Genomic DNA, 12964 nt, shown 5'->3' with positions numbered 1-12964 from the left:
TAGCCATGAAAGGAACCACTTACTCAGGCAAAGATATGAGCAGATCAGGTTCCAAAGAAATACAGGCAGAAATTGGTGGCAAAGGCTGCCACAACCAGGAGGACCTGAGTTCCAGCCCTAGCACTCACGTAAAAACCCGGGGATGACAGCGCATGCTCTTGACCCCAGAGCTGCGGAGGTGAAACCGGAGGACCCTGTGGCTCTCTGCTGGCCAACCTGGCCTACTAGGTGAGTTCTAGGTAAAGGTGAAGGAAAATAAAAAGAAGGAGCTTGAAGAAGGCTCCCAAAGTTTATCTCTGGCCTCCACATGCAGATGAACACACACACACACACACACACACACACACACACAGTCATAAAGCTCATGGGAAGACATCCAGTTAGCTCCTTCGTCTGGGAGACTCACACCAAACCCACAGTGAGAACCGGCTCACGCCCTCTTGGACGGTTGTGACCAAAGGGCCATATGGTGACATGTGTGAAGGAGGTAAAGAGCCCTGGGATCCCAGCAGGGTCATCAAATGATGAAGACGCTTGGAAGTCAGCCTAGTGGCTGTCAGAGGGGTTCACGTGCGATCGGTTCTGACCCAGCTGCTCCAGCTGGGGTTCCCAGCATGCAAGGCATATGGAAACATTCCCATTCTCAAGCCTGTGTGGCTCACACAAGAAAGAAGCTGCCCAGACACCATCAGCCAACACCAGAGAAAGGAAACAGTTGGCTTTCTTTTTCTGCTTTTGAGAGACAGGGCTTCATGCAGCCCAGGCTGCCCTTGAATTTACTACGGAGCAGATGAACCTGGACTTGTATGTATACACACATGCATGGAAGTATATACATGAGTGCTGGGAGCCCAGAGCACCTCAGACGCCACTTCTCAAAACACTGCCCACCTTGTTTTGGCGATGGGGTCTCTCCCTCACCTGATACTTGCCAAGCAGGCTAGGCTGACTGGCCAGCAAGTACCAGGGAAGCCCCCTATCTCCACATCCTTAGGATTGGTATTGCAAGTGTGACCCCACAGTTAGTATTCATTTATATCTATTTATTCATTCCTTTGTTCGTTTAAGTACTATTTATTTTAAGCATGGAGTCTGGGGATTGAGCTGGGGTACTTGGGCTTACATGGCATGTGCTTTAGACCGAGCTCTTTCCCCAGCCTCTGACCTTGAACTTCTACTCCTCCTGCTTCCCATTCCTAAGTGCTGGGCTGCCAGTATGCATCACTACACCTGGTCTATGTGGTGCAGGGGAAGGAACTCAGGGCTTCATCAGTGCTAGGTAAGCAGTCGACCAACTCAGCCACCTCCCTGACGACTGTGGATGTTTGGAACCCCAGTGCTGGGGATGTTCAGACAGAGAGATCCCTAGAGCTTGCTGGGCAGACTGTCTAACCCCATTAGGGAGCTCCAGGTTCCATGAGAGACGTGGGTAGATAGACATCGAGGAAGACACCTGATGTCAACCTCTGGAGCACACACTGTGGTAGTCTGAATGTCTGTGGCCCCCATAAGTTCAGAGGGAGTGGCACTATTAGGAGGCGTGGTCTTGCTGGAGGAAGTGTGGCTTTGTTGGAGGGGACTGTGCAGCACATGCCTTTAATCCAGACCTGGAGACTGGAGGGTACACCTTCTGTAGGAGGTGTGTCACTATGGGTGGGGGTGGGCTTTGAGGTCTTTTTCTCAAGCTTCCCTCCGTGTGACAGTCAGTGAACTTCCTGTTATCTGCAAGATGTAACACTCCCAGCTCCTGCACCACGTCTGCCTGCACGCTGCCGTGCTTCCCTTCATGATCATAATGGACTGAACCTCTGAAACTGTAAGTGAGTCACCCTAATTAAATGTTTTCTCTATAAGATTTGCTGTAGTCATGGTGTTTCTTCACAGCAATAAGAACCGAACTAAGACACACATACGCATGCATGCATGTATGCATGCGGGAGTGGGGGGTGGGACAACCCATAAAACTGACTCTGCAAAGCCACCTAGGCCATACAGCCATCAGTCGGGATGGAGGCTGGAGAATTGCCGGGACTAGGTCTGGAAGGAGCAGGGGTAGGAGGGGGGCATGTGTTATCTATGATTCCCGACACACCCGTGGGCACGCAAGTCCTGGCTGGCCAGGCTCACTGCCTCTCCTCTCCCCTTCCCTTCTTGGCCTCATCACCCCTCCCTAGTCAGTGCTGCGTAATTAAGGTGGAAAGGATCAAAAGGAGGCCAGCCTGCTGCAGCTCCAGGTGCTGATGCAGTTCAGCCAGCTGCCCGCAATGGAGCCACCCCCACCCCAGCCTAGGGCAGAGAAGCAGTGGAAGGCAGGCAAAAGAACCGTCTCCAGGAGAGAAAGTTCTATCCCGTCTCTTGTTGGCCAGAACCATGAAATTGGATGCCTCTGTTAGCCCGCCAGGCCCTACCTAAGCTGGGCTCAGAGCCTATCCTGTTGAAAGAAGAAAGGAAGCCTGATTCTGCTCCCTAAAACCTGCTGTCACAGAGGCACGGATGACTTGCAGAAACCAACAGCGTAGGCACAGATGGCCAGGGTGTACAAGACATGTTAGGAGAAACAGGGACAGCAAAGAAATGTGTTCCTTAGAGCTGGGGGCTTCAGAGGCCCAGCTGTGCCTCTCAGCTGTGTGGTGCTAGGGCCCTCAACTGCCCTGTCTGAACCCCCAGAAGCTACCCCACACCCAGGATGGAGCTTTCGCAGGCTCCCTGCTTGAGTTTATGGAAGGCCCCTCTGAGGCCTGCCCCACCTGGAAGGGAGGGGCACGCGCCTCCTGACTGACCCAGAGCAGAGCTGCTCCAAAGTATAAGGGTGTCTGTCTGCTGTGATCAAAGACTTCCCCGCTGTACTTAGCTCTCAGCAGCAGCAATGGCAATTTTGGCAGCGGAAGGATCTAGAAGCGCAAGCAAAGCAGAAACAGCAAACCCAAACAGACCTGGCTTTTCTAAAGGAAGATCAAAGCTGCCTCCAAGACCCTGCCTGTGCTTCAGAGGAAACCAGACATCTGGAACGTTCTCAGAAGAAATCTGGCTGATGGGGCAGAATGCGGTCTGGCAGGGACAGCTAGGTGGAGGTGGCTGTGTTTTAGAGTGGCCAGTGACACCCAGCTCTGCAGACTGTCAAGAGTGATGCATTCAGGCCGGATGAACCACCTTAGGGGCCCCCCAAGACAGCCAGGGAAGATTTTGGGGGTTCATGCGGCGGGGCAGGGGAGGGCAACCAACAACTTGCAACTGACTGGCAAGCCTCCCTGTGAGTTGCAAACCGGGAGCTGTGGGCCAGCTGATTAGAGCAGCACCTGCAGGGGGATGTAGGGAGGAGACATGTGACAGCTGGGCTTACCAGTAGACCCAGAGCGGGATGCTGCAAGCAGGGCCATCAGCTAAGGTTCCCTGCTGAGGACTGGAGGGAGCTCCACACCAACAAAGATGCATCTCGTCTGCTCAGATGAGTATTTAGTTCAGCCTTTTCTTTATTAAAAGCAAAGAGGGCCCCAGGAAGAGCTCAACTGGAAAGAGCTTGCTGAATGAGGACCTGAGCGAGATTCTCAAAACCCACATTAAAAAAAAAATCTGAGCACTGTAAGCCAGGTGTGGTGGCTCAAGCCTTTTAATCCCTGCACCGGGGAGACAGAGACAGATGGCTGTCTGTGAGTTTGAGGCCAGCCTGGTCTACAGAGTGAATTCCAGGACAGTCAATGTTATACAGAGAAACCTTGCTTAGAAAAAGAAACAAACAGGTTGGCACTGTGGCTCACACTTGTGATGTCAGCTTTAGGGACCATGGAAATGGTTGGATCCCTTCAGCTCACTGACCAGTCAGCCTCTCTTAACCTGTAAGTTCCAGGTTCCGTGAGGGATCCTGTCTCAAAGCGCGAGGTGGAGAGAGATTGAAGGGGACACCTCATGCTGACAAATGGGCTCCACATGCACCTACATGCTGAAAACAACGATAAACAAACCAAGGCCAGAATCCTGCACTATTCTAAACGGCTAAGCCCACAGGATACTGACCCTGTGGCAGGTGACCTCTGTGGTGCCTACCTCAGAAGCCCTCACCTGTGACTGTGCTTGGACCCCACATACCCTCGTGAGCTGTCTACCGTCTTTCGGAGGGGCTGCTGGGGCCCTTGGGCCACAGAAAACAGTTTAGTAAATTCTTAACTTGCTGCTTCCGCCTTCTCCTGAAGCCCCGGTTTCTTCAATTCATTTTGGGTGATTTCCTCAACTGGATCCACCCAATGACACCAGCAGGTGAAGAGCCAAACTGGAGGTGGCAAACCAGCTCCACGGAGACTGTTATGAATTTTGACATTTGAGGTGACATGATCTCACATCTTGAGATCACAGTGCGAAGTCACAGAGCCAGCTAAAGCAGAGAGAGCACAGGGACCCAGCTGGGACAGATGGCAGCATGGTGCCTGGCAAAGGGCAGGAGGCTGAGGGTCCTGTCCTGGTGGTAGAGGGAATTCACAGATGTCTGTGTTAGAGCATCCAGCTTGATAAACGGCATCTTTAATACTATACAGAGGGCCAGGGAGGTAGCAGTTACTGGAAAGCATGAAGATCTAAGCCCCATTCCCTAAACCCACATTAAAAAAAAAAAAAGAAAGAAAGCAATCTGGGTGTGTTTGGTGCACACTTGCTCCAGCACTGGGTAATAGAGACGGAAGGCTCACTGGGCCTACTCAGTGAGCTCCAGGCCCAGGAAAGACAGACCCTGGATTCAAAACAAGGTTAAAGGTCCCCCGAGGAATGGTAGCCAAGGTTGGCTTCTGCACACAGAAGTGTAAGCACACACATGCAAACACCTCCCACCTACAGACAAGCACACGTATACACAAAAGGTGACACCTCCGACATAGACCCATCCGGGGAAGCAGGAGAAGCTAACAGATGTGCCGGGAACTACCTGGACCCTCCCCACCCAGGCAGAGAGATGGGCACCAGTTGTCAGGAGGTAGAGTTCAGTCCCTCTGTGTCCCCAGCTGTGGATGTCCCATGCCCTACTATCTACATGCTGTCCCAGAGCTCTGGGGGCTGTGTCACCTGGGCTCACAGCTGCAGCGGGGGACGACCCCTGCCACCAGCCCGGAGGCTGAGCCAGCAGCTCTGCCGAGTGGGTGGCCTAGGTGAATGATGTCGCCCAGTCTGCCTGGCCTCAGAAGGGCATGTTCTCAGAAGCAACTGAGTGACTGGCATTTAGACCCCTGCCTGACCTGCCCAGGATTATCTTTATTTCCTGTCCTCCCTTGAGAGCTCAGGATGGAGGCCTGAGCGGAAAAACAGAGTGCTGGGGCTTGAACGGCTGCGGGTCAGCCACTGCTAAACAGTGCCACCTCCAAGAACAGGGCGAAAAGCACAATTAAAGCTGCAGTCAGGCCCAGGGAGACAACTCAGTCAGTAAAGGTCTTGGCACACAAGCGCGGGGACCTGAGTCCATCCCCAGAAGCCACATTTAAAAAGCTGAATGTGTGGCATGTGCTTGTTATCACAGTGCTGGGGTAGTGGGGACAAGAGGACTCCTGGGGCTCACTGGCCAGCCAGCCTAATGTAATTGGTGATCCCCAGGTCCCAGTGAGAGACCCTGATTCAAAAAAAACAGAGTGGACATAAAACCTGAGGTAAGATACCTATTTGAACAAGTACATACAAACATTAATGAGCACACACACATAAATGAGTATGTACAAACATGAATCAGTACACACAAACATAAATGAGTACATACAAACATGAATGAGTGCACACAAACATGAATGAGTACACACACAAATGAGCACATACAAACATGAATGAGAACACACACCTTTATGAATGAGTGCACACAAACATGAATGAGTACACACACACAAATAAGCACATACAAACATGAGTACACACACCTATATGAATGAGTGCACACAAACATGAATGAGTACACACACACAAATGAGCACATACAAAGATGAGTGCACACACCTATATGAATGAGTGCACACAAACATGAATGAATACACACACACATAAATGAGTACATACAAACATGAGTGCACATACCTATATGAATGAGTGCACACAAACATGAATGAATACACACACACATAAATGAGTACATACAAACATGAGTGCACATACCTATATGAATGAGTGCACACAAACATGAATGGGTACACACATACACATAAAAATGAGTGTACACAACTGTGAATGAGTGCACACACAAGCTGGATTAAACGATGCAGCAAAGGACAAGAAGCAGTGAGGTCTTCAGGCACAAGTCAGACTTCAGCTCAGCCCACGTGCCTGAAAAGTTTGCATAGCTGGGGGTGTGATGGTCAGTCCCTGTGGGCAGTGGAAGGCAAGATGCTAAGATATGGGGCTGCGGAAGTGAGTGGTCACCAGGGCCAGTCCCTTCAGCGGAGGCAGGCAGCGGCCAAGGTGGGAATCTCAGCAGAAATGCAGTCCTCAGCAGGTCCCCATCTGAGGTGGGTTTCCGCTCTTTCAGAGAAAGTTCCTATCTACAGCACAGGCTGTCTCGTGGGCCCAAGCAACTGTGAGTGATTTACTTTCACACCGCTAACCCCAGAGATGCTCTACTTAGAATTGTCCAGCTCTTGATAGAGAGTCTCAGGGACCAGGGACCAAGGAAGATGGATGTGTGTCTTCACTTATTCAAGGAAGTCTCCCTCCCTCCTTCCCTGCCTCCCTCCTGCCTGCCTGCCTCCCTCCCCCCTCCTTCCGTGTGTGTGTGTGTGTGTGTGTGTGTGTGTGTGTAATGTAGACCACAGACATACATTGGGTGTTTCTCACTGTAATTGGAATTCCAGTGATCTTCTTGTCTCCATTTCCCACAGTACTGACGTTACAGGCATGTGAGGGTCCATGCCCCACCTTTATGTGGGTGCTATGGGGGGACATGTGAACTCATACCCTCATGCTTATGTTTAGCCAGCTCCCCTATTTCCTCTTATCAATGGGATCTGAGACGATGGTTGGTGGAAGCTGAGCTTCAGCGAGGCGTGGGTTCACGGCCTCGATTCTGACATATTTATGAATGTAGCTCGGAAAAGAACCGCAAGAGCTGATCTGCAGAGACGACAAGCCAGAGCTTTTAGGTCGGCTTTTGTGCGACTCCAAAACTGCAGATAAAGCTAATGATGGCCTTAATTGGATGATCTGCGGGAACTGCAGAGGTCTGAGGCATGGTGGAATTCCTGCCTGCACTATCAGGAGAATGCGGGCAGCTGCTTTGCACCCCCTCCCCCACCTCGTCACTTCATTCTGCTTTGCAGGATGTCTGTGGGACCTCTGGCACCTTCAGAATGTATCGTACAGAATTTATAGGAAAGAACAGGCTGGGATGTAGCTTAGTTGGCAGAGGGCTTGGCTAGCACGAATGAAGGCCCAGTTTCCATTACCAGTACCACATAGAACAAACAAGCAAACAAACAAGTGCTACCTCACACACCTGGCATGCCAGCACTTCGGAGATGAAGGCAGGAAGATCCAGATTCAAGTCATCCTTTGCTACCTAGAGAGTTCCGGGCTAGCCTGGGCCACATGAGACCCCATCTCAAAAACACAACAGGGTCTGAAGACATGGCTCAGTGTTTACTGCCAAACATGAGGACTGGGGTCCTGAGCCCTAGAATATGCTGGATTGGGATGAAGGTCACTTGTAGCATTATTACTTGGGAGGCAAAGACAACTGGCAAGCTAGAATAGGAGGGACTGGTGAGATTTTGGTCCAGAAAGAAACCCTGACTCAGTAAGAGTGGAGACAGACTGAGTAGTGTACTGAGATCAACTCGACCACACACACACACACACACACACACACACTAGAAGAACACCCCATACACATACACCGCACATACACACATCATACACACCACACACACATCATACACACTATACATGCACTCCATACACATACATACACCACACACATACTATACACATGCTCCATACACACTATATGTACACCCCCCACATACTATAATACACCCCATCCACAAACTATACATACATTCCATACACACACATATACTACACACACACTATACATACACCCCATACATATATACACACATAAACACACACATACCACATACACATATACCACACACATAGCATAATATGCCACACACATAAATATCACACACATACTACATACAAATGCCATCCACGCCACTCACACTATACATCCCTCACACACTATACACACACAAACACACACATGCCACACTATACCCCCAAATAAAAAATAAACAACAACAACAAACAATAACACAGTAGGTGGAAGGGGTATTGCAAAGAGACCTGAGATAAGCAGCTTGTCACAGGCCTGGACCACAGGGAAACCCAGAGAGTAGGGTTAGAATATCCATGCAGAGATAAGCACAACATGACTTGGTTTCTGTGCATGTGTGGGGTTCACAGTGTGAAGTCTGAAGTCTCATCAGTGCGAACACCCCAGCCACATACATCTCCCTGGCATGCAGGGTGTCCAGTGGTGACCTTCAGTGCATTAGAGATCTGTGGCCCGCTGTTACTACATCTGCAGAGAAAGGCTGCTTGACACATCTCTAGATGACAGTCCCTCTGGCTGTCTTCTGATCTAGAAAGGTTTGGGAGAACAGGGCTCTGCTGACCAGGCTATCAGAGGCTTTCAAGAGAGACTGAATTTTAAAAATATACAGCAGGCCAGCTATGGTGACACAGACCTGTCATCATGCATTTTGGTGGCTGAGGTTGGAGGACCATGAGTTCAAGGACTGCCTTGGGATACACAGCAAAACCCTGGCTCAAACAAAACAACAGCCAGGTGTGGTGGCCCACATCTATAATCCCAGTACTTAGGATGCTGAGGCAGGAAAATGGAACGCTTGGGGCCAGCCTGGTACACATGAGTTCCAGGTCAGCCTGTCTCCTCAAACCCAAATAAAACCCTAACAACAGCAGCAAGAACAAAGAACCCAATCAATCAATCAATCAATCAATCAACCAATCAATTTAGATGCACAGTTGGACCACAATGGAAACTCCTCTGTATGGGCACAGGAAGGTGTCACTAAGAGACCATATGTCTGTAGATTGGTACACATACATGTCACCCACTGGAGGCTGTATGGCCACCCTAAGTGGACACAGCTGCTGCACAGATGAATTCTATGATCTCTATGATGGTTAACATTCACCGTCAATGTGACAGGTTCTAGAATTGCCTAGGAGACACACCTTTGGGCATGCCTATAAGGAGGTTTCTAGATCAGGTTAAATGAGGTGAAAGACACGTTCTCAATGTGCACAACACTAACCCATGGGCTGGGATCCCAAACTGAATAAAATGGAGAAAGCAAGCTGAGCACCAGCGTCCGTCTCTCTCTGCTTCCTGACTGGACGCCGTGTGACCAGTCGTCTCACGCTCCTGATGCCACACATTCCCTGCCATGATAGTCTGGACCCTGGAACTGTGAGTCACATAAATCCTTCCTTCTTTAGGGCACTTTTGTCTGGACATTTTATCTGAGCAACAGGAAGAATGACCTAATCCCTAATCTTCTTAGAGTTGAACAAGGCCAGCACGTGACCTAAGTCCTCCACTCTACCCTGTCCTCAGCAAGGTTACCTGGAGACACAAAGAAGGTTCTCCACAGCTTCTTGTCCCGTGTGACATCCCGGATCTCCTTGGTCATGTTGATCATCCTGCCAGCCACAGGTGGGACTCTTCGGAAGTCCAGGATCCTGATGAAAGAAGGTGGGGAAAGGAGCCTTTACTCCCGGGGCTGATTCTCACTGTTCACGGAGGCCAGATGCTCTACCCTCACTCCCCAGCCATCTGCCGCACGAGGCCCTCGGGCTCAGCACAGCCCAGAACCATCATGCCAAGAAGATGTGCACTCCGGAGGGATTGAAGCCTCTATGTCTCATTCATTGACTCTGGCCCAGCCTGATAACTACAATGTGCCCTCATTCCAGGGCTAAATTTAAAAGGGAATTAAATTAAATTACCCACTCTTAATGGGGCTCTTTCTGCATACATTGCCGCTTGCTTAATTAAATGGAGATGCCCGATGCTAGCTAGCTTTTTCCTGCTGACGCAGGATGTAGAGATGAGTTGTCCTCCGTGGACGGGTGGACAGAAGGGGAAGGACAGCCTACATTCCCGTGATGAGGGGCCCCAGGCCTTCACAGGACAGCTGCAGCCAGCATCATGCCACCTCAAGCTTCATGGTTCTGTCTTCATGTGTGGGTACACATGTGGGTCCATACATGTGGGTGCAGCACATAAGGTCACCTTGAGTTCAGTCCTTAGGCGCCCGCCAAACTTCTTCTTGAGACAAGGTCACTTAGCAGCCTGGAACTCACTGATTGAGTTAAACTGACTGGTTTATCAAGCTCCAGATAGGTTATCCTCCTATCTCTACCTTCCGAGTCCTAGAACATCACGAGGGTTACCGCCATGCCCTCTTTTCAAATGGTTCTGAGGATACACCCCATGTGCAAGCGCTTTACTGAGAGAGCCATCTATCCAGCCCCATGGCTGGTTTATAGGGTGCTTACTTGAGTAACCTCATGGTGTAGAGTTATGGGTTCAGGACTCTTAAATGTCTGGGGATTTCTAGTTCCCAGGTAACATCTGCGATCTACACCAGTCTCCCAGGACCCAGTGAGAAAGCAGATTTTGGCTTGAGGGTCTGAGACAGCGCCTGGACTCTGCAGTCTAGCCAGCCCCATGACAGTGAGCTAAGATCTCTGTGTAGCCACGGCTGTGGTGCAGTCTGGAGGGTCTCGAGGACTGAATGCAGAGTCTTATCCCTCTGCTATTGCCTGGACAGGGGAACCTCTGTACCCCCTCAGAGAAGACCCCAGGGTCAGGCCCGTGAAGGCTCCGCAGGGCACAGGCAGGGCCACCTGGAGTCTATAGTGAACCAGATTCTGCTGAGTCAGGGCTGTCCCTCAAGGGACAGGGGACAGAGCCTCCCACCAATTGTCACTGAAACACCACTTCCTCCAAGGTGATCTGTGAAAACCCACATTGCCCAGAGCTTCTCTCCGCCCTCATTCCTTTCCCCTTTATTCCCAATGTATCTGCCATCTGCTCTTGCTACTCCTTGCTGGGTGCAGGGGGCTTGGGGCCCACCAGGATCATAAATGTCACAAGGGCACGCTGGCTCTGGTTAAGGGTACGAGTGGCTGGCTCTCCTGGAGCCTCACTTTCTGGTGTGCAGGATTAGTACGCGAGGCTGGGGAGACAGCGTAGCCTGAGTTCCTTATCTAGCAATCAAGTATGGTGGCACACTCTGGTAATCGCAGCACTGAGGGACAGAGACAGACAGATTCTTGGGGTTCACTAGCCAGCCAGCTACCAGCCTAGTCTACATGGGGTGATCCAGGCTAGCGAATGATTCTGACTGAATGATACCCGAGGTCCTCCAGTGCAAGCCTGCACACACCTGTGCGTACCCCACACCCCCCACACTCTGATGGGCCTGTGATGGTTTAGCATGGAGCAGTTGTGGGGATAACGATGGTGGCTACATGGATCCCTAAGGCCAGGCCTCTCTGTAGGTGGCAAGCATGGGTACACGGATGAACCTGGATCTGGAGGGCTCTTGGTGGTATGAAGGGAGGCGACTCACCTGTTGTGGAATATTAGTTTAAGAAGTGTTACACCAGGCAGAGGTGGTGCATGCCTTTAATCCCAGCACTTGGGAGGCAGAGACAGGCAGATCTCTGCAAGTTTGAGGCCAGCCTAGTCTACAGAGCTAGTTCCAGGACAGGCTCCAAAGCCACAGAGAAATCCTGTCTCAAAAAACAAACAAAAAATAAATAAATAAATAAAAAATAAAAAAGATGTGTTACATCTGTTTATGCTGTGGAACATTTGTTTAATGATGCAAAGATGTGTTGCATTCTTTTATGTATTATTTGTAAAGCTGTGTTACTTTGCCTGTCTAAAACACTTGATTAAAAAGCTGAATGGCCAGTAACTAGGCAGGAGAGAGAAACAGGCGGGCTGCCAGGCAGAGAGAATACACAGAAGAGGAAAGAACGAGGAAAGGAGGAGGAGAGGAGATGCCAGAGGTCAGTCATGGAGTAAGGTGGAAAGAAAGGAATATAGACTAGAAAAGGCAAAAGCCCAGAGGGCAAATGGCAGACACGATAATTTAAGAAAAGCTGGCTGGAAACAAGGCAAGCTAAGGCTGGGTACTCACAAGCAAGAAAGTCTTCATGTATTTATTTTGGAACTGGATGGCGGACACCCAAAGAGTAAAACAAAAACAAAACAAAAAACTCCCAACCCCCAAAAACAACAACACTCACCTGTCAAGGTGGAATGCAGCGATCTCCGCATTGTGCCTCTCGTAGTCAGAGAAATAAAAAAAGTCAGGCGGCGTCTCCTGCTCTCTCGTCTGCCTGTAGAACAGAGATAAAGAGTCTGTCACAGAGAGGCGCTCTGGATGGAGGGGACAAGCTGAGGTATGGGTACAGATGTGTACCAGCTGTCAGAGGCTCATCATCAAGGGTTAAATAAAAGGGGCAGCGAGATGGATAAAGGTACTTGCTGCCAACGCTGAAGATCTAAATTCGATCCCTAGGACCCACAAGACAGGAGGAAACCAATGCCTAAAATTTGTCCTCTGACCTCCACATGTGCTGTGGCATATATACTGCCCCCCCCCCCGAATAAATAAGCGTATGTTTCTTTAAGAAACAAATTATAGGCAGTGGGGAGATGGCTCAATGACTAAAGCACAGGCTTTGGATTCATGAGGACCTGAGTCTGATCATCAGGCCCCACATTTAAAAAGCCACTTCTTGGGAGGCAGATAGGAGGATCCCTGGGGCTCACTGGCTAGCCAGCCTAGCTACTTGGTGAGTTACCAGCCAGTGAGGGCTAAGAACCAAGTCGGGTCAATTGTGGTGGCACACGCTTTTAATCCCAGCACCCAGGAGGCAGAGGCAGAGGCAGGCAGAT

The 12964-nt window shown here is 50.3% G+C and overlaps 1 protein-coding gene across 1 annotated transcript in view; it reads right to left on the bottom strand.

Annotated features, from left to right (window-relative positions):
• Fam20c (FAM20C golgi associated secretory pathway kinase) overlaps positions 1–12964 on the bottom strand; it is a 54492-nt gene that overhangs the window by 4323 nt on the left and 37205 nt on the right. The window contains exons 4-5 of the mRNA XM_038345161.2: positions 12310–12402; positions 9611–9726 (exon numbers count right to left, since the gene is read on the bottom strand). Of these exons, the coding sequence (XP_038201089.1) occupies positions 9611–9726; positions 12310–12402 (209 nt within the window). The remainder of the gene's footprint in view (positions 1–9610; positions 9727–12309; positions 12403–12964) is intronic.

Source organism: Arvicola amphibius, chromosome 10, assembly GCF_903992535.2.
Source record: "Arvicola amphibius chromosome 10, mArvAmp1.2, whole genome shotgun sequence".
NCBI lineage: Eukaryota > Metazoa > Chordata > Mammalia > Rodentia > Cricetidae > Arvicola > Arvicola amphibius.
Note: the sequence above shows the minus strand (reverse complement) of the source record. Positions and strands in the feature narration are given on the sequence as shown.